The following is a 25367-nucleotide window of genomic DNA, read 5'->3' as shown; positions in this document are numbered from 1 at the left end:
AAATATGACTCTCGGCAAGTCAATTAACCTTTTCGTTTTGCTTTTAAAATCTTTTATTGTCATTTAGAAAATTTTTAATATTTTAATTTTATTGGACTATAGTTAATTTACAGTGTTGTGTTAGTTTCAGGTTTATAGCCAAGTGATTCATGTAGTTATACATATACAGATATTCATTCTGTTTTAGGTTCTTTTCTCATATAGGTTATCACAGGGTAGAGTTCCCTGTGCTATACTGTAGGTCCCCATCAGTCATCTATCTTATAAATAGTAGTATGTGTATGTTCATCCCAAGCTCCTGATTTATACCTCCCCTCCACATTTCCCCTTTGGAAACCATAAGTTTGTTTTTGATATCTATAAGTCTGCTTCTGTTTCATACATAAGTTCATTTGTATCTTTTTTAAAAATTAGATTCCACATATAAGTGTTATATGATATTTGTCTTTCTCTGTCTGACTTACTTCACTTAGTATGATAATCTCTAGGTCCATCCATGTTGCTGCAAGTGGCATTATTTCATTCTTTTTTATTGCTGAGTAATATTCCATTGTGTCTATATCTATATCTATATCTATCTATATATATATACACCACACTTCTTTATCCATTCCTCTGTTCATGGACTTTTAGGTGGCTTCCATGTCTTGGCTATTGTAAATAGTGCTGCAATGAACATTTGGGTGCATGTATCATTTCAAATTAGGGTTTTCTCTGGATATATTTTGGATTGGGATTGCTGGATCATATAGTAGTTCTATTTTAAGTTTTTTAAGGAAACTCCATACTGCTCTCCATAGTGGCTGTATCAGTTTACATTCCCACCAACAGGAGGGTTCCTTTTTCTCCACACTCTCTCTAGCATTTATTATTTGTAGACTTTTTGATGATGACCATTCCGACCTATGTGAGGTGATACCTCATTGTAGTTTTGATTTGCATTTCTCTTATAATTAGTGATGTTGAGCATCTTTTCATGTGTTTTTGGCCATCTGTGTGTCTTTTTTGGAGAACTGTCTATTTAGATCTTCTGCCCATTTTTTGATTGGGTTGTTTGTTTTTTTGATATTGAGCTGCATGAGCTGTTTGTATTATATATTTTGGAGATTAATCCCTTGTTGGTTGCATCATTTGCAAATATCTTCTCCCATTCTGTGGGTTGTCTTTTTGTTTTGTTGATGGTTTCCTTTGCTGTGCAGAAGCTTTTAAGTTTAATTAGGTCCAATTTATTTATTTTTGTTTTTATTTTCATTACTCTAGGAGGTGTATCAAAAAAGATTACAGCGATTTATGTCAAAGAGTGTTCTGCCTATGTTTTCCTCTAAGAGTTTTATAGTGTCTGGCCTTACATTTCGGTCTTTAATCCATTTTGAGTTTATTTTTGTGTGTGGTGTTAGAGAATGTTCTAATTTCATCCTTTTACATGTAGCTGTCCAGTTTTCCCAGCACCACTTATTGAAGAGGCTGTCCAATTAACTTTTTAAGCCTCATTTTCCCCATCTGCAAATTGGGGATAATATCAATGTGGTGAGGATGAAATGAAATCATTTATGTAAAGTGCTTAGCTGGAAAACAAATTGCAGGCCACTCAGGGGTTCCTGGGGACAAGGGTCTGCCACACAGCAGGTGCTGATAAATGTTTGTTAAATGGCTGAATGAAATCCTAACCACAAGTTTAGCCATAAATCAGAACAAATGAGCTCACACGGGGCCAGGAATCTGAAGGTTCTTGCCTGAGAAAATGCTCTTGGGTTTGGTTCCTCAGGCAGTGTGTGTCTGCGAGTTGCTCCCTGACTGAGCTAAGGCCCCAGAACTGGTGACCAGTCATCCAGGTTTGCTATGACATCCCTCTTTCAGGTGGCAAGAGTCCTGGGACCTGTCTTGTGCTGGGGAGATTCTGCTTGTGGTCACTGGTGAGGGTCTGAGCTGCCCTGGGTATATTCCTTCAGCAGAGCAAACCTGTAAAGTGTTTCTATTGTAGTTCTAATGGTGCAAGGAGCAGCAGCTTTCTTTAATAAGCTGTCTTCTATGTGTCAAGACATACAGTGATTTTCAAGTGCGGGTAGAACCTTCCTCCTGAGGCAGAGTGTGTGTGTGGGCATCTGTGGTTGTCACAATGACTGGGTAGGAGTCTTATTGGGATGCTAATATCCTGCAATGCTCCAGACAGACCTGTTCCATAAGAACTGCCCAGCTGAACAAGTCAATTGTGCCCCTGTTGAGAAATACTAAGTGAAACTTAAACTGAGAAACATAGAGAAACCTAAATTAGCCCCTACACTTATATTAGCTGCAGTTTTCACAACAGCCCTGTAGAGGAGGTATTATTACTGCCATTCTAAAGACTGGATTTGGGGTATGTGGTCCTTTTCAGAGCTAGGTAAATGCAGATAGCAAGGATATTACATAGTGATTCTTGGCACCCCAAGGGAGATGGAAGAGAATAATTTTCTTCTTTATTTTCAAAGCTAGACTCTGTTAAACAATTATAATCATAAAGAGCAGTGAGAGATCTTTAGTAAGGGGAGCCAGGCCTCCATTTGACACAGACTCTCATGTATTGCATTCTAAATTATATGCAGAAATATATAAAGTTATAGACTTTATGTTCTCATCAAGGTCATAAAACTCAGAAAGACAAGTAAGGGGAACAAATGTATTTTTCCAATATATCTGTTGCCCTCCATGGATAAATAACACATTTGGATAACATGAAATAGGACTCAGATTCTTCAAACAGACGCCAAAAGGAATTCCTTTTTTCTCTCCCCTATAATTTATCATCTTAAACCTCAGTCGTAATAATAAAAGCCATTCCTATAATCAATATATTAAGATAGATTTAGCTGTTGTCAAACCCTGGTGACCCGGTCAGGACTTTTAGTGAAAAGTACTCTACTTTGACTGGCTTGTAAGAATTTTGATGGGTGTAAAAGCAAACAGCACTTTGATGATTCAGACAAAGGGATTTTCTTCCCCTTGGAGCTGTTTCTAGGAGAAAAATTGCCCTATTATAACCTGGAAAACACCTGCCTACTTGGTGCTGTAGAGGTTGGAAGGGAACCATTGCCTGGATGACCACTAGAGGGCGCTCTGCCTCCATAACTGGGGCACAAGCGAACCCTTTGAGATGCGAAAGATTTCAAGGGTACCGGGTGAACCACACTGCAAGGGCAATAAACTGCAAAGCTTTGGGTTGGGTGAGACTTTAATGGGTGAGACTTTAATACAATCCAGAAAAGGAATAGAAGTCCTTTTAGAAGCAACAGAAGCAATAGGAATAGGAAAATTCCTATTCTATTCCAGAAAAGGAATAGAAGCAATACTGTGGTTTGAATCACAGCCCTAAGAAAAGTATTCAATGCAGTATCAAGATTCTCTCATCTTTCCTTAACGAACCCTGAGCAGCATAGAGGGGAAAATATGCAAACCCATGCTTCTAAAATGTCTGGATTTGCTAAACCAACAAATGAAGAGTAGATGATTTGTAATACTACAAGGCTCTCCATTTCTTAGTGTGTGTGTGGGGTTCCCTACCACATTTACATGTAACATAATCTGTGTAACACAATCTACATTGAATATGGGCAGCAACTCAAGTTTTGTGTTAAGTGGCCAAGCTTCTGGAGATCATTGCTGTACCTGATCATGAAGATTCTGTGGTCACACACACCACGTGTCTTCCATCTAACAGGGACATTTGACATTCAAACCTTTCCTGCCACTAGTGAGTGCCTATTAAATGTCCAGCTAATTTACCAGTAACAACAAATATCTATTGTTTCTTCTCCCCACTCATCTTTCTTTTAGTACAGAAGCTACGGTGATTGAGCCAGAAAATGACCCCAGAGGTAGTAGTGATAATAACTTGTTACTATTAGTGAGCATTTAATATTTCAGAACACAGTGCAAAATTCTTCATGTGCACTATCTTATTTAACCCTCGAAACAAACTTTCTGACATGTATTATCCCAGTTTTACATATGGGAAAATAGAGGGTCAGAAAAATTTAGTAAACAAGTCCTTACAGTAAGCTACAGAAATAGGATTTGAATCCAGGTCTCTCTAACTCCAAAGCCTGCGAACATAAACACTATGCCATTCTGCATCGTTTTCATTTCATGTTGGACCAGGATCCCTTGCTATCCAAGGCAGTAATGTATTTCTGGGAACATTGTAAGCCATGCCACGAAAACCTGTTTCTTCCTCTATAAAATAGGAACAACAACAACAAAATCCTTTCTGTGGGGCTGTTGCAATGATTGGAGTTTATGGTGTAAAATGTCTATACAGTTCCTGACACCTAGAGGATCCTTGATAAATGGATGCTTTAACTCTTATTACTAAAAATTCAATCTAGCATCTCACACTGTATGGCCTTGTGGTTTGAAAGAATTAAGCCATCTTCTAAGAACCTATCTTGCCATGAGAAAATAACTTTTGAACTGGGAAAGCAAGACTTATTTTTGCAGAAAATACAGGGATCCAATATGTAAGGAAAAGCTCCTGGATCCACATCAGAAATGAGATTTCTTTAAAAAAGAAAAAAAATAAAAGGATCCCCCCCCGAAACGCTCCAAGAACCTTCTCAAAACAAATCGATCCTTTCCAACACAAAACGATTCATTTCTCGTAGTCACTAATTACACGTTCTATTCAGCTGGTTGTATTGCAGGGACTAGGGCTTTCTTGGAGGGTGGCGGGGCGGTGTCTGCTTTGACAGTAGAAACCACCAAAGTTGGCCACACCCATGTTACAAACCACCAGCTGCGGGACAAGCCACGCTGACGGCCCCTGGCCCCGCCCCGGAAGCGCGCGGAGCGGAAGGCGTAGCCGAACAGCCGCCGACTGGACTCACCGTAGGTGAAGTAGGCCACTTCGGGTGGAAGTGAGACGTTGTGGAGCGTGTCGTCCTGCACGTGCTGGTCCACGTACACCTGGGCCTCGCTGGCCTTCAGGAAGGCCATGAACCTTGCGGTGAAGGAGGCCACGAAGATGGACAGCATTCCGAAATCCAGCAGGTTCCACAGGTGCAGCACGTACTCCCGCGGCCCCTCCTCCCAGATTTCCTTGCATTCGGACCAAATCATTCCTGCGGGAGAGTGAGAAGGTGAGGCTCATTTTGCATTTCCGGGCGTGTGTGACCATAGGGGGCACGAAGGGAACCAGGGTACAGATGTAAATGTGGGTTCTTTGGAGCTGGGAACGTTGAGAGCCAGCAGCAAACGAAAACGTGCCTTCAGAGGCAGATTTACAGTAAGGAAACCCACAGACGGCAAGAATTCGTGTCACCTGTCTCTCTGCTTGCAGATAAACCATCTCCAGGTGAGAGGAGAGAGTTCTCATCCATTGATAGATTCTTAGAGGAAATATAGGAGAAATGTAATGGCTGACATTTATATATTTTAAGAACTGGGAGGTTATAAGGAATCATCCAGTTCTAAACTAGGTATAACGAAACTGAGGTCCAGGAATGGGAAAGGGTTTTCTGAAGGTCCCACATACGTCCTAGAACCCAGTTCTCCTAACTCCCTGATTAGAATGCTTTCCTTTATATTTCTACGAATTTTTCAGTGAACATTAGTTTTGGGTTATTAGTTTTTCTTTTCCTTACTCTTTTATAACTTATTGGATTTTAAAGACATATGTCTTCACTGTTACATGTTGATGTAGAAGTCAACGAGATGTTGCTATTTCCCCCATCCCACCCCTAAGCCAGCCTCCTGAGGTAGCTGAGACTAACAACTGGGTGTGTATCCTTATATACCTGTACTATCCAGTATCGTAGCCACTAGTCACATGTGGATACTGAGCAATTGAAATGTGGCCAGTTAAATTGAGGGATGCCGAATAAGTAGAATACACACCAGATTTCAAAGACTTTTTACAAAAAATGTAAAATATCTCAACATTTTAAAATCTGAAATGATATTTTAGATATACTGAGTCAAATAAAATCTCTTATTACTAATTTCACATCTTTCTTTTTATAATATGGCTATTAGAAAATTTTAAATTAAATATGTGGCTTATGGTGTGGCTTGCCTTGTATTTCTATTGAATATTGCTATTCTCTACCTTTATCTTCATTGATTATTAAATTAGTTTAGATTATTAAAAATTAGTTGGTAACATTTTGAGCACCTACTATGTGTACATATTATATCTGTTATAATATATACACATTATGTACATGTATGTGTACATATTAACTCCCTCAAATCTTTGCAGTAACCCTATGAAGTACATTCTCTTATTATCCCAGTTTTACAGCTAATATTTCCTTAGACATAGTGAATTGTAATGTGCCCAGATAGGAGGCAGGAGATCTGAAATTTGAGTCCAGAAGGTCTCCTCCTAGAGTCCCATGCTCTTGACCACTATGCTCTTTGCTTCTCCAGGAAACAGAATTGAGTTGAAAGCAGATAATGAAGAAAAAAGACTCTTGAATATTTTCTGATTAACATCAGAGAGTTTACAGCTACTCAGACGTAGGAAAGATTTGATGCAGAACTAGCCCATTCTGTGTTACGCCGTGCTACACTTCACCTGCATACTTAGAAGGTTAATATGGTAAAAGAATCAGTAACTGATTGGTTAGTGAAACAATTCCAGCTCATTGACCACATATCCCCTAAAGGTTAACACTGCCAGCCCCTCGGCACTCCCCTGGCTCTCGTGCATCAGACATCATGGCCTGCCTTCCCAGGTTCCTCCTGCCTCTTCCACAGCTGTTTAGAGAAGTTGTGGCTTTGTTTGATGAAACAGATTCTAAGAGCTGCATGTCTGTATCAAATTGGAGGGGGACAGCAGGAAGTGTCCCCAAACATCGCAGGTCTGTTTACAAGACTACCCGCACCACACACACCTTGCTCCCCCCTTTTTTTCTTTAACAAAGCCATACTTCCCAAGCTTACACTTTGAAAATTTTTGTGGTAATTCAGTGAAGTAAAATTTCCTTAACAATGAAATGTACTTTCATCTGTGCCTGTTCAAATAGATATTTAAAATATGTTATTGGAAAAACCATTACAGGCTGGAAAAAATGTTGTTGCTTTCCTCTATGCCCCTGCCCCCCAATTAAAATTCCTAATGTCTTAGTGGAACTGGTTTTTGCTGAGCACTAGGAGAATTACAGGTTATCAATTATTTTAATTCAGGAAGCCCTGGGTTCAGTTCTACCTTTGTCACTGTTACTGGGTATGTGACCTTGGATAAGTCCCTTGATTTTCTTGAGGCTTTGGGGTAATTTCCAGCACTAGAAGCTCTATGAATCTGAAATGCAAATTATTTACAGTAAACTGACTTTTCTGACCAATACAGAGGCTCCTCATTGGGCATTGCAAATCACTTCCTCCCTGGTCCAATGCCCACATCAGTCTTCCTAGATTTACATATTAACTTACCCAGACTAATTTAAATTATTCCAAGTCCATGAGTAAAAGTAGCATGGGCCCAAGGGTTTGAGCAGCAGGAATGCTTAATTAAAAAAGAAATGTGTGAAATTAAGTACTTCAGTGAGTGAAATTAGGTCCCCTGCTTCCAGGGTGCTGAGGGTAGTTCAGCATTTTATATCCAACCTGAGCCCCCTGGACTTTTGCCTCTAGCATGTCAATCAGAAGAGTATATAGAGTCCAGGGGCTTAGAGAGTAAGGATGTTGGGCAGTGGAGCCTCCTTCAGGCAAACTCCCCTTCACTGAGGGATGCCTGGAGCGCAGAGAGCATGGTCACTGATAATTAATGAGGATGACTAGCAGAGGAACAGGTTGGGAAATGCTGGGAGGCCTTGAGGGAAATGAGTAGCTTTATTTAGGCAGGTTCTAAGTAACGGCATGCAGGCTGCTGAGATGGGGCTTGACAGTTCCAAAGGTGGTTCACTCCCATTCCTGCCTCAGATGCTATTCAGAAGGGATCCCCCTTCAAAGTCCTGTGAGACTTAACTGTGTGCATTCCTTAAATGGTCATAGCCCCTTCCTCTACATAGGGCTTCTCTACACTGTCCCAACGCCCCCTAACCACATCTTGGGAGGCTTGTCTGTTGTTTTGGGTCAACTTCTGATCACTGGGTCAGGATATAGGTGTTCTGTTAACTCACAGGGGGGAGAATCTCCCTAGAAGCCCTCAATCCTCAGGCCCTAACATCCAAACACCATCTCAGTGGCAGGTCCTTTGAAACAAATCTGGGCCTCATACACATTCAAGGTTCATTTGTTTTCCAGGCAAGGAGAGGATATTAATAGATGCAAACATTTTCTAAGAAATCTCATCCCCATCTCTAATTTTAGTAGCTGACCATCGTTGAGGACCTGCTAGGTGCTAGGCCCTGTGCTAAACACTTCTCCAACACTAAAGCTTCCTTCCAGCTTGATCGGTACCGACTGTCATTATCTCCACTTTACAGATGAACAGGCTCGTGTATGAAGATGGCAAGTAAATTATCCAAAGTCACACAGGCGGTTCAGGACCTTCTTTCCACTGTGCTGTCGCTCACCATGGCCTCTACTAGGCACAGACTTACTCTCACTGGTCAGGAACTCATTTACCACTTAACGGACAGTGTTGAGCTCTGACTTTGTGCCAGGCACCATTCTGGGGATACCACAACCAAGAAGATGCTATCCCTTCCCCAGCAAGCTCGGTCTAGTGCTAGAGACATGTGTCCACAAACAGTAGTGCTATAGGGTGACAGATGCTGTAATAAAAACGTCCAGGGGACTGTTTGTGGATACACAGTGATAAGAGCAGTCAGTATTACAATCATGAGACCCAGCAGAGTGCCTGGCATAACATATATCTGTTGACTGAATAAAGGAGGAGACACCTGGCATGAGGAACCAGGAGGTAGCAGGGGCTGAAAGGTGTTCCACATAGTGGCTGTGGATGTGAGGGAGAACAGGCTGTTGTAGGGGACTGCAAGAGGCTTCGTATGGTTTCGGGTTGGTGGGGGTTCGGGTTGGGGCTGGAGGTCGGCAGCAGGGAGGCTTAGTGAAGGCCCAGTAGATCCTGAAAGGCCCTCCTTCAGGCCATATGTCACCCTAAGCTAGTTAGCTCCTAGAGGTGATAAGTGGAGGAGCAACGTGGTCTGACTTGCGGGGAGAAATTTTGGCAGGTCGGCTGCAGTAGTCTACTTGGAAATCTTACCTAGATAAGTGAGGAAACCATCAAAAGAATGATTTAGGTGAGGAACACAGCCTATTTGATTTTGCAGTTTTATTCTTGGTCAAACCTAGATGTGTGATTCTGGAGCTAAGACTTAGCACTGCCCTCGAAGAGTCTGTAATCCTTGGTGGGTGACGTGAACGAGCAGCTTGATCCTCACATGTTACACATGTGAAAGCTGAAATTCAGAGAGGCAGAGCCACCAAGGCAGAAGGGACACAGTCAGGACTGGGCTTCTTGATAATCAGTCCCAATCTCTTTCCTTCTCTCCCTCTCTTTAAGTGTATTTTCCTACTGTGCTAGGCCTTTGCATCTCACTCCATCAATTGAGCTTTCAACTGGGGCATCTGTTTAAGAAAACACTGCCAGGTTCTCTGTAAGAGTTGGGTTGAGAGAGTCTTCATGACATAATTCTCTTCCTAGATGGAGAAATGACATGCGTGGTGAAGAGGCTTCCTGCCCTCCAAGCTCCATGGCTTTGTGTGAACCACTAATGTTGTCACAGTCCTCTGGTGAGTGTCTGTATAGACACACTCTCCAAGTCACAAGCTGTATTATAAGCTCTTTCCTCTACCCCAGAGTGGCTGCTCATGATACAGGCAAGAAAGATATATTCCTATGGTATGAACTGATGTTGGAGATTCTCCAGGCAGAAGAATCTGTGATCTCTGGTTCATTTGGTACTCCCCAAAGCAAGTTGTCTTACAGCTCTGGAGAACACACACGCCTGCTAGCAAATTCACCCCTCCTTCCTCAGTCACGCTCTTCTCTTGGCTTCCTTTTTTTTAAGTTTTTAAAAAATTAATTAATTAATTTTAAAAAATTTATTTGTTTGCACCAGGTCTTAGTTGTGGCTCATCTGCTCCTTAGTTGCGGCACGTGGACTCTTTAGTTGTGGCAGGCAGGCTCCTTAGTTGTGGCTCATTGGCTTCTTGGTTCTGGCACGTGAACTCTTAGTTGCGGCATGCATGTGGGATCCAGTTCCCTGACCAGGGATCCAACCCGGGCCCCCTGCATTGGGAGCATGGAGTCTTAACCACTGTGCCACTGGGGAAGTGCCTCTTGGCTTCCTTCATACTGTGTCCTGGTTTTTCTTCTACCTTTGCATGTGGTCTTAGGCTCCTTGTGGCTTCCACCTCCTCTGCCCCTGGTTTAAATCTCCTGCATTTACAATCTAGAAGTTTCTCAAAATTCTGCTAGTAATCAAGTAAAGCGTCGGGAGTTCACGAAGAATATATTTCTGATTGGGTTTGACCCTTCCACAGAATTGTACAGCAGAAGAGGAACAACCTACATATCCAGTAGGGGTTTGGGGAAGTAATAGAGTATTGTCACACTATGTGGCCATTGAGAGAGGGCCTTGGGAAAACCAGATACCTACATGGAGCAAGAGCTACCAGAAGATGAAAAGAATCAACTACAATTTGTATGATTAGAGAAATATTAATATTAATTGAGACAGGCTGGAAACAAAGGAAAGCATGTAGTATTTATTGTCAGAGATGTTAACTGTTAGGAAGAAAAAGAGAAGGGAGAATGGGAGGACAGTGAGGGTGGGCAGACTTGCAATTTTAAACAGGTTGTTTAAAAAAGTCTTCACTTTGAGAAGGAGACTTTTCTTTTTTTTTATTCTCAGTTTCTTCTTTTTTAAAAATTTATTTATTTATTTTTTAACATCTTTACTGGAGTATAATTGCTTTATAATGTTGTGTTAGTTTCTGCTGTATAACAAAGTGAATCAGCTATACATATACATATATCCCCATATCCACTCCCTCTTGCGTCTCCCTCCCTCCCACCCTCCCTATCCCACCCCTCTAGGTGGTCACAAAGCACCGAGCTGATCTCCCTGTGCCATGCGGCTGCTTCCTACTAGCTATCTGTTTTACATTTGATAGTGTATATATGTCCATGCCACTCTCTCACTTCGTCCCAGCTTACCCTTCACCCTCCCCGTGTCCTCAGGTCCATTCTCTATGACTGCATCTTTATTCTTGTCCTGCCCCTAGGTTCTTCAGAACCAGTTTTTTTTTAGATTTCATATATATGTGTTAGCATACGGTATTTGTTTTTCTCTTTCTGACTTACTTCACTCTGTATGACAGACTCTAGGTCCATCCACCTCACTACAGATAACTCAACTTTGTTTCTTTTTATGGCTGAGTAATATTCCATTGTATATATGTGCCACATCTTCTTTATCCATTCATCTGTTGATGGACACTTAGGTTGCTTCCATGTCCTGGCTATTGTAAATAGTGCTGCAGTGAACATTGTGGTACATGACTCTTTTTTTTTTGAATTAAAAAAAATATTTATTTATTATTGGCTGTGTTGGGTCTTTGTTGCTGTGCATGGGCTTTCTCTAGTTGCGGTGAACAGGGGCCTTTCTTCATTGCAGTATGTGGGATTCTCATTATGGTGGCTTCTCTTGTTGAGCATGGGCTCTAGGTGCATGGGCATCAGTAGTTGTGGCATGTGGGCTCAGTAGTTGTAGCGCACGGGCTTAGTTGCTCCGTGGCATGTGTGATCTTCCTGGACCAGAGCTCAAACTTGTGTCCCCTGCATTGGCAGGTGGATTCTTAACCACTGCGCCACCAGGGAAGCCTGTGGTACATGACTCTTTTTGAATTATGGTTTTCTCAGGGTAAATGCCCAGTAGTGGGATTGATGGGTCATATGGTAGTTCTATTTTTAGCTTTTTAAGGAACTTCCATACTGTTCTGCATAGTGGCTGTATCAATTTACTTTCCCACCAACAGTGCAAGAGTGTTCCCTTTTCTCCACACCCTCACCAGCATTTATTATTTGTAGATTTTTTGATAATGGCCATTCTGCCAATGAGGTGATACCTCATTGTAGTGTTGATTTGCATTTCCCTAATGATTAGTGATGTTGACCATCCTTTCATGTGTTTGTTGGCAATCTGTATATCTTCTTTGGAGAAATGTCTATTTAGGTCTTCTGCCCATTTTTGGATTGGGTTGTTTGTTTTTTGGATATTGAGCTGTATGAGCTGCTTGTAGAATTTGGAAATTAATCCTTTGTCAGTTGCTTCATTTGCAAATATTTTCTCCCATTCTGAGGGTTGTCTTTTCATCTTGTTTATGGTTTCCTTTGCTGTGCAGAAGCTTTTAAGTTTCATTACGTCCCATTTGTTTATTTTTGTTTTTATTTCCCTTTCTCTAGGAGGTCGGTCAAAAAGGATCTTGCTGTGATTTATTTCATAGAGTGTTCTGCCTATGTTTTCCTCTAAGAGTTTTATAATGTCTGGCCTTACATTTAGGTCTTTAATCCATTTTGTGATTATTTTTGTGTATGGTGTTAAGGAGTGTTCTAATTTCATTCTTTTACATGTAGCTGTCCAGTTTTCCCAGCACCACTTATTGAAGATACTGTCTTTTCTCCATTGTATATTCTTGCGTCCTTTATCAGAAATAAGGTGACCATATGTGCGTGGTTTTATTTCTGGGCTTTCTCTCCTATTCCATTGATCTATATTTCTGTTTTTGTGCCAGTGTCATGCTGTCTTGATTACTGCAGCTTTGTAGTATAGTCTGAAGTCAGGGAGCCTGATTCCTCCAGCTCCATTTTTCTTTCTCAAGATGGCTTTGGCTATTTGGGGTCTTTTGTGTTTCCATACAAATTGTGAAATTTTTTGTTCCAGTTCTGTGAAAAATGCCATTGGTATTTTGATAGGGATTGCATTGAATCTGTAGAGTGCTTTGGGTGGTAGAGTCATTTTCACAATGTTAATTCTTCCAATCCAAAAACATGGTATATCTCTCCATCTGTCTGTATCATCTTGATTTCTTTCATCAGTGTCTTATAGTTTTCTGCATACACGTCTTTTGTCTCCTTAGGTAGGTTTATTCCTAGATATTTTATTCTTTTTGTTGCAGTGGTAAATGGGAGTGTTTCCTTAATTTCTCTTTCAGATTTATTGTCATTAGTGTATAGGAATGCAAGAAATTTCTGTGTATTAATTTTGTATCCTGCTACTTTACCAAATTCATTTATTAGCTCTTGTAGTTTTCTGGTAGCATCTTTAGAATTCTCTATGTATAGTATCATGTCATCTACAAACAGTGACAGTTTTACTTCTTTTCTGAATTGGATTCCTTTTATTTCTTTTTCTTCTCTGATTGCTGTGGCTAAAACTTCCAGAACTATGTTGAATACTAGTGGTGAGTGTGGGCAACCTTGTCTTGTTCCTGATCTTAGAGGAAATGGTTTCAGTTTTTCACCGTTGAGAATGATGTTGACTGTGGGTTTGTCATATATGGCCTTTATTATGTTGAGGTAAGTTCCCTCTGTGCCTACTTTCTGGAGGGTTTTTATCATAAATTTGTGTTGAATTTTGTCAAAAGCTTTTTCTGCATCTATTGAGATGATCATATGTTTTTATCCTTCAGTTTGTTAATATGGTGTATCACATTGATTGGTTTGCATATGTTGAAGAATCCTTGCATTCCTGGGATAAACCCCACTTGATCGTGGTGTGTGATCCTTTTAATGTGCTGTTGGATTCTGTTTGCTAGTATTTTGTTGAGGATTTTTGCATCTGTGTTCATCAGTGATATTGCCTTGTAGTTTTCTTTCTTTGTGACATCTTTGCCTGGTTTTGATATCAGGGTGACGGTGGCCTTATAGAATGAGTTTGGGAGTGTTCCTCCCTCTGCTATGTTTTGGAAGAGTTTGAGAAAGTTAGGTGTTAGCTCTTCTCTAAATGTTGGATAGAATTCGCCTGTGAAGCCATCTGGTCCTGGTCTTTTGTTTGTTGAAAGATTTTTAATCACAGTTTCAGTTTCAGTGCTTGTGATTGGTAGAAGGAGACTTTTGAACATAGACCTGAGTAAGTGAGGGAGTGAGCCATGGTGCTGCCTGTGGGAAGAAATCTTAGGCAGAGGGGACAGCCTAAGCTCAGTTTCTGAGGCAGAAACTGTTTGAAGCAAGGAAGCCAGTGGGGCTGAAAGAGAGTGAATGAGGTGGGAGGTGATGGGAGATGAGGGCATAGAGGTGGGGTAGAGAGGTGGAGGGCTTTGTAGGCCTTTATAGTGACATTGACTGTCATGCTGAGGGAGAATGTGATATCACTGAAGAGTTTTGAGGCAAAGAGTGACAAAACCTGATTACATTTTAAATGGATCTCTAGCTCCTATGCTGAGCATCTACTGAGGCACAGGGTGGGAAGGGCAGAAGCAAGGACACCTGGACAAGGCCCTTCATCTCTTAGTGGTCAACCTCTCTGTCCATCACTGGGGGACCAGTTTGAACTTGTTAGGGTCCTAAAGTCCTGTTCAGCTCTAGGGCTGCTCCTGGTGGCAAGGCAGTCATGGTTTGTATAGCCAGTCTGTCCAAAGGACTGCATTCATGAGTCATGGGGGAAGAGAACTGTGTGTTGTGTTTCTAGCTGCTCCAAGGCCTTCCTGGCAGTGCCCGGGAGTAGCATGTGAGGACTCGTTCAGTAAGGGCCTCTTACCATTTCAAGCCTCTCCGTGTCTGAGCAGAATATATCAGGTTGTGGACCTTAGGGTGTGCCAGCACAAAGAACACAGTGAACACAGTGCTCAATGTCTTCCTCTTAAAAGTTGTTATTATTATTAGCAGTATTTTATAATTAAAGAGCTCCAGAAAATAGAGACAAGATAATATTAGTCTTATTTTATAGCTGCTTCCCCAGTATCTGGCACAGTGCCTGGTACATAATGCTTGTAACTACAAAATATGGAGAAAAAAATTGAGAAAATAGAAACAACACTATCAGAAAACTTGCACGTTGTAGTTAGCACTGCGTTTACCAAGCTACCTGCTCTGTGCCCTCAACTCCACCTTCCTCCTGTTAGAGTAGATGAAGTGTCCACACTCCTGCTAAGGGCAAGTCCTCTGCTTGCCTGGTGGATCCCATCCCCTCTTGCTACGCAGGAACTTTGCATCCAAAGTCAGTGGTCAAGTCTCAGGCCGCATGTTACTTGATCTGTCAGCAACACTCGACATAAGTGATCACTGCCTGGGTCTTGACACAGTGACTTTGGTTGGCTTCTGGGACACCACTCTCTTATCTCAGTCTCCTTTGCTGGGTAAGATACTTCTCATTTTCCCATCCTTGAAATATTGCTGTGCCCGAGGGCTTGGTCCTCGGGTCATCTGTCCACATTCACAGTTGAGGTATTGCATACAGTTTACTTTAAGTAGACTGACATGCCCAAATTTATGTTTCCAGCCCCATCCTCTCTGACCTTCAGCATCTGTATCCAGTTGCTACTTGATGTTTCCACTTGGAGATCTAATAGATAATCTCAAACCGAACTCTTGATTTCCATATCTACTGTCTCTCCAAACTGCTCCTCCCCTGGTCTTTCCTGCCTTACAGGAACTCTCTATTATACCATTACTTGAGCTAAAAAACTTGGAATTTTCCTCGACTGCTCTCTTTCTTTCACACCCCACAGGCAATCCAGTAGTAAATATTATTGATTTTACCTCCAAAATATAATAACCGTCTACTACCTCCTCAAACCCAGCTATTTCCTGTCTGAATTACTGCAGTGGCCTCCTAACTGGTCTCCCTGCTTCTGCTCTTGTCCTAGAATCATCTGTTCTCTACACAGCAGCCGGTGATCCATTAGAAAATGAGGTTGTAGGATGTCACTTCTGTGCTCAGAACTGTCCAGTTGTTTCCAGTCATACTCAGAGCAAAATCTAAACTCGGTACCATGGCCTCCAATGCCTTGCATGATTGACTCTGCCTATCCTGTGACCTCATCTCTGCCATCTCCCCCTTATTTATTCTGCTGCAGCCACACTAATTTCTTTGCTGTTCCTCGAACTTGTCCAGCTTGCTCCTGAATGCAGGCCTTTAACACACACTGATCTGTCTTTCTGGAATGCTTTTCACCCAGATGTCTGCAAAGCTTGCTTTCTTTTTTCCTTTAGGTCTGTGTTTACATTTCACCTTATCAGAGGAGGGAGGTAAGAGAGCTTGCTCTTACCTGCTCAACTACTCTGATAAGGTAAAATGTGAACAGAGACCTTAAGGAAGAGAGAAAGCAAGCTAGGATATTTATTCAACTTGTCTTCTCAGTCAAAGAAACTTGAATACTGACTGGGTATTTGAAAAGAAATGATTAGTTTTCTTTTATGTTTGTAATTCTGTTTTAGGAAAAGAATCCTGATTTCTATTACCAGTCATGATGGAGCAGTAAACTGGAAAAAAGAAAAGAAACTATTTTCAGACGTTGGAAATAGCAGAGCCCTGTGATCCTTAAGAGGAACAAGCAAGGTAAGCCACATGATAGCCCTGTCTTTTATTTTTTTCTGGAAGCACATTTCAGTCTGCAGGGTATGGAGAAGGATTCCAGAAGCACAGAAGGCGATCCCAATGAGTTGAAGACACAGAGATTAGAGTTCAGGAAGGCTGAAGTGATTAGATGTTGTATGGCAGAGTTCCAGAGAGAAAGGTACTCTACAGAACCCAAACCCAAAACCAAACACAAACAAAAATAGTCCAGAAATGTACACAGGTGTCCTTTTGAATGTTCCCTGAATGCTAAGTCATGAATGCATAGAGTAAAACGCCACAAACAACGGCAAGAGAGCTGCAAGCTGAAGAGTTTCTAGAGCTCACCCAGAGTGGAAAGATGTTTGAGCTGTGACCATCCACAGTTGAGAATCCTTGTTGATTACCCTGAGCATTTAGTAGAGACCCAGATGTGTGTCTCTATAGTACAAGGATAATCAGTTCGTATGGTAAAGTTTTTCCAGGTCCACTCTAAGAAAGTTTGAAAAGGACCAAACTCATCTGTAAGAATTTAACAGCCTGTCAGAATAAAGCAAAAAAACTTTTTAAAGGAAGACAACAAAATCTAGATGCTCACCAGTATAACATGTAATGTGCCCATCATTCAATCAAAAATTACTAACACACCAAGATGTAGGAAAATATGATCCATGTCACGAGAAAATTTAGTCAGTAACCCAGAAATGGTAGAGATGATGAAATTAGGAGTTAAGGACTTTATAACAGTTCTTACTATAAATATGTACATTATGTTCAAGGATTTAAAGGAAAATACAGACATCACGAGGAAGGAAATGAAAGATGTAAAAGAGAACCAAGTGGAACTTAAAGGGTTAAAAAATATAATATTTGAAATGAAAAATTCAGTGGTTGGGCATTAAAGTCACAGATAATGGAGAAAAAATGTCAGTGAACTTGCAGCACAGAAAGATTAGAGAAAAGTAAAAGGAAAATTATCTTTCAGGATACACACAAAAATGTTTGTAGATGAAATTTTATGATACCTGGGATTGGATTCAAAATTCTACAGGGTTGAGAGAAGGGAAGTAGGATGAAACAAAAATTAGCTTTGATTTGCTAATTGTTGAAGATGAGCAATAGGTCCAAAGGGTTCAGTATAATCTTCTCTCGAAATTTGCAGTTCTTAAAATTATTCATGATAAAAGTTTGAAAAATATAATCTAGTAAGAAAAAGTAGTTAGAATCTTTCTTCTGTCTAAAATGTAACAGGAAGTAGGTCAATGAAAAATAAGTCTTCCCCTTTACAATACTTCTTACGTAATGGTCTTGAAAACTCAGCTTTGCTTTGATGGGTAGAAGCTGGGACCAGACTACAAAAGCTGGGACCTCTGTAGCTAGAGATGCTTCCCTCTTATTGGGGTAATACTCTGACACCCAGGAAGAGAAATATGAGGGTGCAGGAAGAAGTCGTGGGTCAGTAGGAGTACCGTGGTTAACATATGGTAGCACCCACTGAATGGGGAGTATGCTTGGACTCACCTGTCTTCTATTTGCAGCCCAGGTGGGGAAATGTGATGGGTGAGCGATTGGTGCCATAAATACTTTGTTTTATCCATAAACCCAACATGTGAGTTGTTGTTTTTTTTTTTTAACCGTGTCATAGTTTGAGTTGCTATAACAAAGTTACACAGATTGAGTGGTTTATACACAACAGAAATTTGTTTCTCACAGTTCTGGAGGCTATAAGTCTAAGATCAGGTGCCAGCATGTTTGGGTTCTGGTGTGAGCCCTCTTTCAGGTTGCAGACTGCTTGTTGTGTCCTCACATGGCACAGGGAGGGTGAGAGAGCTCTCTGGGATATCTTTTAAAGGGCAGTAATCCTATTCATGAGGGCTCCACCCTCATGACCTAAGCACATCCCAGAGGCCCCACTTCTAATACCATGACATTGGAACTAGGGTCTTAACACATGAATTTTGGGGGATATAAACATTGAGTCCATTGTAAAGTTCCTAGTGTTAAAGTGCTTAATTTAGTTAAATTGAAGGTGGGGCCGGTATACTAGACTCAACTGTGAAAGTGAAGCCACAGAACTTACTCTGCAACAGGCTTTAATCTTCCTTTCCAACTTGAGTACCAGTGACTCTACAAAATGAACCTTTGGCTACAGACTTGCCGGTTGATTAAAAAAGCACCTGGGAAGCATGGTGTGCTTTCCTGTCTCTGCCCTTTGGGTCAAACCATTCTTCTCCTCATTACCTTCTGCCTATTGAGAGATCCAGGTTAGAGACCATACTCGCAGTTGTTCTCAGTTTGGGGATCTATGGGATATTCTCCAATGGTTCAACTCTCGTGGCTCTCTTAGGCAATATCATTTAATTAGCACGGGGCATGTACTGGGCTGTCTTTTCAGGTATTTGTTCTTTTGTGAATTTGTTGATTGAAAGTACAGACACTTTGACCCTGAATACATTTTGACTCAATGTTTGTGAACATAAACATAATGAATGTTATGCCAATATCGAATTTTTGTTAAGAAAAGCAATTGGGGGCTACCATTAGGACAGTTTAATTAATTGATAAAATCTTGGTACTGCATATATTTTTTGCCTTTTTTATTTTCAGTTTTGTTTTACTCAAAACATTCCCATCAAATTCAGATCTTTTTGATGTAAATCTTATAATTTATTGATCAAGTTTTGGTTATTTACAATATCACTGATTATAGTGTTTGCAGTTTTTTATTGTTTCCTACAAAATCTGATTTTTTTACCAATAAATTTTGCAGTTTTCAGTGTTAGAAAAATCTGTAACACAGTTGGCCATGTACAATTTTAGCCATTGCCAGTTTTATCTTATCTTGCTTATTTCTACTAGTAATAGTTCTTGTGAGTTAGGCAAAAGAGAGATAGTCTTTCTTGACTAGTCAGTGAGGTAATTTGGAAGGATTTCCTTGGCAATTCCAGTGGCAGACCTTGGCAGCACAAAATAGCACCACAAAGAGGAATTCCACAGCTTCATTACGTTCACTAACACAAATAATGAGAACACGTTACTCCCCTAACTTTTTAGATTTGTATTATTACTATTCTACTATGTATCAGTATTCAGTGGTAACAAAAAATATCTTGGAAGCTATGCAATCTTATACTTTTTTTCAGAGGCAGAACTTGATTTCCTAAGGCTTCTAGTAGACTATATTTAAATGAGCAAAACCATATGTCCCCCCCCCCCCACACTTTACAGTCACTTTCAGTACACACATAAGGAAAGGTACAGAACGAATCTCCCCCAAACACCTCCTTTCAAAATTGGGATTTATATTACAGGTGTGTGCATCTTTTACACCAGCACATACAGAAGTTGACTTTGGCTTCCTTGCTGGTCATCTCCTCACCATTTTGTCTGCCAAGAGTGCATTCAAGAGGAGAGGAAGAGCTTCTGAAGTCAGGGTTTAATAATGTCCTGTTATAATTAGGGGAGGAGACATTAAAAGAGTGACTTGCTTACCCAAGACCCACTTCATGATGAGCATTTCTGTCCAGGAGAATTGTGTAGTTTTCACTCTGAAGATCTGTTTTGGGTAGTCTGTGAAGGTTTCATTGGGCAGGGTTTTAACACCTTCGAAGCGGTCTGATGCGTTCACAACTAACAATCCCAAGAAGATTGTAAAAGAAACTGCATGTGCTACAAATTTCATGAAGGGGCTCCTCAGGGTTCGTCCTAGCTGGAAACAAAATATATACAAGACATGTTAATCTGGCAGCTCCAGGCAAGTTCAGGGCTCTCTTTAAAAGGCTTTTGCTGAAAGTTGAACCAGAGAATCCTCAGTTTTGGACAGAAGCTGCTAATTGAACCCAGACATTTTCTCTAGAGCTTTTATGTGAGAGGCTGCTTGACCAAATCCATTTTTCTACTCACTTTAATTTTTTCTGTTTAGAAGACTTAATGGGAGTGGTAAGAGAAAGGAGTAGAACACACTAATATGACATCATTTTACAACATCATTTTACAATCTGACGGCACAGCTACCCCCAACCATGTGGGTATGAATTTTATGCCTTATGAATCTAGAAAAAAAATCTGTTTCAATAGAGTTCAGAATTTTTTAAAAAAACACTTTGGATATGCTCTGTTGCTCTTTTGTCTATTTTCTTGAGTTTTAGCTTAGATGACTTATTTTCCACATTTCTTATATCTTGGTAAATTTATTTAAAGCTATGCATTTCCCACTAGGTACTGCTTTAGCTATGTTCCTATAAATTTTGACATGTAGCATTTTCCTTGATACTCAGTTATAAATATTTTTATAATTTCCCATTTGATTTCATTTTTAACTCAGAGGTTATTTAGTTTCCAGATATACAGGACTTTTCCCCCCTTGCTTTAAAAAATCCTGTTTTTATTGCAGCGTGTGTTCAGATCATAGCCTCTGTGATACTACCCTAAAACTATTGAGATTTTCTTTGTGGCCTAGTACATGATTAACTTGTGCAGCTGTTCCATGTGAGCCTGAAGTGATCCAAAAGATGCCCTTTTAGGGAGTAGGTATTGGTCACATCTTCTTATCCCTGGCTTGCCATCCAAAGGCCACTTGGACTTTTGAGGACTAAATTGGGGGCTGCACAGTCAGTCTTTGCTGACCCCTGTAAATGAATTCACTTGGGTCTCTTCCAGATCACTGCTGTCACCGTCACCTGAACACCAACTCTAACCCCTCACCAGGTATACTGATAAGACAAGAGCAAAGAGGGGAGTCTTTCCTGGATCTCAGTTCCTTCTCCAGGGCAAATGCTCAGTTATAGCCAGTGACTAGTTAATTGATGTTCATGTTCTGCCTCATTCAGGAGTCCTAGAGTGAAATGTCACCCAGCATGCAGAGTATTGGTTCAGCAAAAGATCAGCTATAGGACCAGCATGTAGAGTATTGGTTCAGCAAAAGATCAGCTATAGGATTTTCTCCTGGTAAAATTTCCCTAACTGTCATTATGTTCAACATAACATTTATAAATCAGATGGCTTGATGATGTTCTTTCAGTAGGCTTCAGTATGCTAATCATCCACGTTAATGGTGCCAGTAATTATTGTAACGCTCTCATGTCATAGAACCCATCTGTTGAAATTTAAAAAGATAATTTTAATCTTTTTTTTAAAAAAGACTGCGTTTCAAGTCTGAGCGTTGGAAATCCCTATTTGTGCTGGAAAGAACTTGTTCGGATTCACCTGCATTGTCAAATTGTCATATGGCACTAGAATAACTTCAGAAGTGTTGAAAAAGATGTTTACCTGAAAACTAGGGGGCCACAAACATCTTACAAATGACATTTCTTAGTAATGTTTAACCTTATTATTTACAAAATAGGGACTGTAGATTATTTTTAGCCATAGGTAGATGTACTAAATTCAGAATGTAGAGACTAAATATAAGGACAAATAAAATACCTTACATAAATTCAGTAAAAAAACCCCAAAAAAACGGAATCAAACGATGTCTCATATTGACCTATGTGATGTCAAATACATACTTTGAATTTTTCCACATTTTATCTGACTGTGTTGGCATCTTGGAGCCCCAATTCCCAACCAAGATGCTGGGATACTTTGGTATATACAGGCGACATCCTTAGATAGTCATTGCATTGTTTCCTGTCACTGTGTCCTAGCTGAGGTAGTGGTGAGAGGCGAGGTAAGTTGGAGAACGACTGCAGATTGGGGAGAGGGAAGGTTGAGGAGAGGGCAAGGGATACCAGATCTGTGTGTCCCAGCAGGGTCCCAGAAATGTCAGAAAAAGGTGGAGAACACGGAGGTAGACACAGCTCTTAAGGGATTGATGGCCAAGTTTCCCCAGTCCTTTATCAGTGGGCTTTATGTAGCATCTTCCAGTGACTACCTGGATGAGGACCTGGGGACACCTCTCCATCTTCTCATCTAGGCAAGGCACCTGATGTCAGGAATCTGCACGCAGCTGTGCCCATGCTGGTCCTGGGATTCCCCATAAGAGCTGCTTTGAGGAATTTAATGTTCTCTTTGTTCCCTCCTTTAAGTTGTTATCTTCCAGCAGAAGATGCATATGTAAAAATTATTGTATTTATTGCAGACGATAAGAAAAAACCCTGATAAGGCCCTGCAGTGATGTAGAAGGTTAACCTGGGCTCAGTCCCACTTGATTTAAGCCATAGGGAGGAAAAACGAGGTTAGGCATTGATGCACCTTTCCTATTTTTCTTCTGGGCTTGAAAGCATCTTTTTAACTGGTAAAACTTTGATAAATGTCAGATGAGATCAAATCATTTCAGGGATTTCCTTTTTCTTTTTTTTTTGTGACATTCCATATTTATCTCAATTTTTTGAAGCAAATTATGCTTGGGGTAAACTTCCTCCTTTCACAAGGCCACCAAGTGAACCAAAAGAAAGGAGAAAAGTCAACCAATATATACCAGCAGCTCTTAGCTGGGGAATCATTAACGCTGAGTCAGGTAACAGCGTTAGGTATAAAAAGAGATGGTAGAGCTTTGGGAGACATAGGTCTTGTCCTCCTCTGCCTGAAGAGCAAAACTGGTGAGTCTGAAACATGGGCTAAAGCAGCTCTGTCATTACTTGGCCCTTATGAGCTGAGAACATATCGGGAAATCCAGGCTTGCTGTACTCAGTCTCTGGCTCAAGCCCAGACTTCCTGGGTACTATTCTTTTACTCTGGGAAATAGGTGAATGTGAGATAACTGAGTAGTGCTCCTGAATTAGCTCCAAATGAACTGCATTCTCAAGCCCTCAGGGTGGACACCTGCTTTTACTTGTTGACACACCTCTGTGTTCTGTGGCACTGGGCTCTTAGCCCACAAGTGTAAGCACCTAACTGGGACCTGGTAGCCAGTTGCCCACAAGGTAGGCCATGACTGCAGTAGAGCACCCAGAGAGTTTCCAGCACCTCTCCCCAGTCTGAACTTCCAGTCTTCCTCATCAAATGCCACCCTCTCTTGCCGCCAGCTGCCAGTGGCCACAAGCAAGGGCTTAGTGTACAAGCTGTTTTTTTGTCTTACTGGACATTCCAGGGACACAAAATGTCAGTCAGAATAGTCTCTGAACAGAGGAGAGGAAGCAGCAGCCATGGGGCCAAACTTTCCTGCAATCATTACTTCTAGAATATTCCAGAAGACACCATAGGTCTCACCCCTACGTTCCATGGTGGCATCAGTCTCTTGAATTTACTGGGTCCCCAGAAAGTCCGGGATTCCTCCCCCGTCCACACATCCTTCTTTTTGCATCCCATCTGCATGATATTGGCCAAGATTCTTCTCAGACCTACTGAAAATCTAAAAAATTTAGTCAGCAGCTGGCATATCATCTCTTTCTGAATATTTCCCCAGGCAGGTAGAGGCAAACCAATTTGCTGGTGTTGCTTAGTCCCAGTTCCCTGGAAGCTGTCACATTTAGTTTTACAGCAAAAGTGAGGATTGGCAGTGTTTGCCTGTTATTTTAATGTTTGATGCCCTAGAATCAGTTTGTGGCTTAGAGAGTGTGGAGGCAGCATCCCTGTCCATCTCTGGATGAAGGCAATGATCTAACTTGCAGTACAGACTAGCTAATACTACTATGAAAACAAGTGCCTAAAACAAATGACCAGCGCTAATCCAGTTTTCAATCTGGTTAGTCTTTTTTCACTCACTGTGCTTTTTCCAGCTCATGATAAAGGACAGAAAAAAATAGCCTTACCCTACATATGTATCATTTGGGGAATACCGATTTAGAAATCTGTGTCATGGTAGAGTGCCATAGAAACAAAATCCTCAATAGATATGAGGTTGAATACCATATTCAGTATGAGGACTTTTATTGTTAACACTGTCCTACAGAAGAAGGAGTTTGAGTCCTAATTTCTTTCTCTGACACCCCTTCTACTCTAAGGCAGTCAGTTCCTTGCCTGCCTGGTTAGGTGGCCTCGTTAGCAGATCTGAAGTCTTGGGCCCATCGTCCTGGCATGAGTTTTGTCTTGGTGGAGTTGACAAGAGGATCCATTCACTGATGACACTTTTATTAACTGCCTTAGCTGATCAAATTCCCTGTGGAACGAATCTCCCTGTAGTCATATTTCTTCTACTGAATGTTGATTACCTAAGCTTAATTGCTTTTTTTTACTATATCACAAAGTAAATGCAGCTTTGGAAACTTTAATGACCACTTAACCTACGAAATATATTTCCGAATTTCGACATGATTTGTTTTTATAGGCGCTAGTGCTTGCCTGAAGCTGGAGTGACTGCTGATGCCTTTTGTGGCTTTGGGTCAGATGGGCTGTAGGGAGGGTGGAACAGGAGGGGCAGCAGCTTGGCTCTTGCAGGTTCCACTCCTTCCATTACAGGCGGGCACCAGACACTCCCCCTTCCTGTGAGAAAAGAACCCAGCTTTGCACCTTTCCAGCTCTCCTCCTTTTTCCTTTGTCTTTTTTCCTTCTAGTGACCTACGTAGCTGCCCACGTGGGCCAGAACCCAGACAAGGAAGCCAGGAAACCAGGAAGATGTTGAGATGGGTCTGCAGTGCCCCAGTATGAGAAGCCTTTGACTCTCAGCTCCTAGTTGTTTCTCCTTTCTGAACCTGCTTAGTAAGTGTGTGCATCATAATGTAATTGAGAGAGTGAAATGACGTGTTGCATGAAAAGGGCTTAGCGAAAAGAAAGTACTCAATAAATGTTGGCTATTCCTATTATCATTATTATAATTATTACTACTATGGGTTTGGAGGCCATGTTTAGGACATTGCATAATTAGAAAAGGAAAAGTGCCTTTATTCCCCCTTTATTCTGTTATTGATCAGATTATGCCTTGTGTGTATAGAAGTTTCCATTTTATCACTGCTCTGTCTTTTAAGAAAATGATTTTAAAAAGCAAATCTTAGCATTTTCCCTCTTAAGTGGTTTTCTACTTTTGTTGGGTCTCTCAGGGCTATTTTCTTT

The 25367-nt window shown here is 41.0% G+C and overlaps 1 protein-coding gene across 1 annotated transcript in view; it reads right to left on the bottom strand.

Annotated features, from left to right (window-relative positions):
• TRPC7 (transient receptor potential cation channel subfamily C member 7) overlaps window positions 1-25367 on the bottom strand; it is a gene marked incomplete at its 5' end in the record, with an annotated part of 123545 nt that overhangs the window by 32332 nt on the left and 65846 nt on the right. The window contains 2 exons of the mRNA XM_049707869.1: window positions 4860-5093; window positions 19932-20148. Coding sequence (XP_049563826.1) covers window positions 4860-5093; window positions 19932-20148 — 451 coding nt within the window. The remainder of the gene's footprint in view (window positions 1-4859; window positions 5094-19931; window positions 20149-25367) is intronic.

Source organism: Orcinus orca, chromosome 3 (assembly GCF_937001465.1).
Source record: "Orcinus orca chromosome 3, mOrcOrc1.1, whole genome shotgun sequence".
Lineage (NCBI taxonomy): Eukaryota > Metazoa > Chordata > Mammalia > Artiodactyla > Delphinidae > Orcinus > Orcinus orca.
The sequence above is the reverse complement of the archived record's forward strand: the minus strand, read 5'-3'. Positions and strand labels throughout refer to the sequence as shown.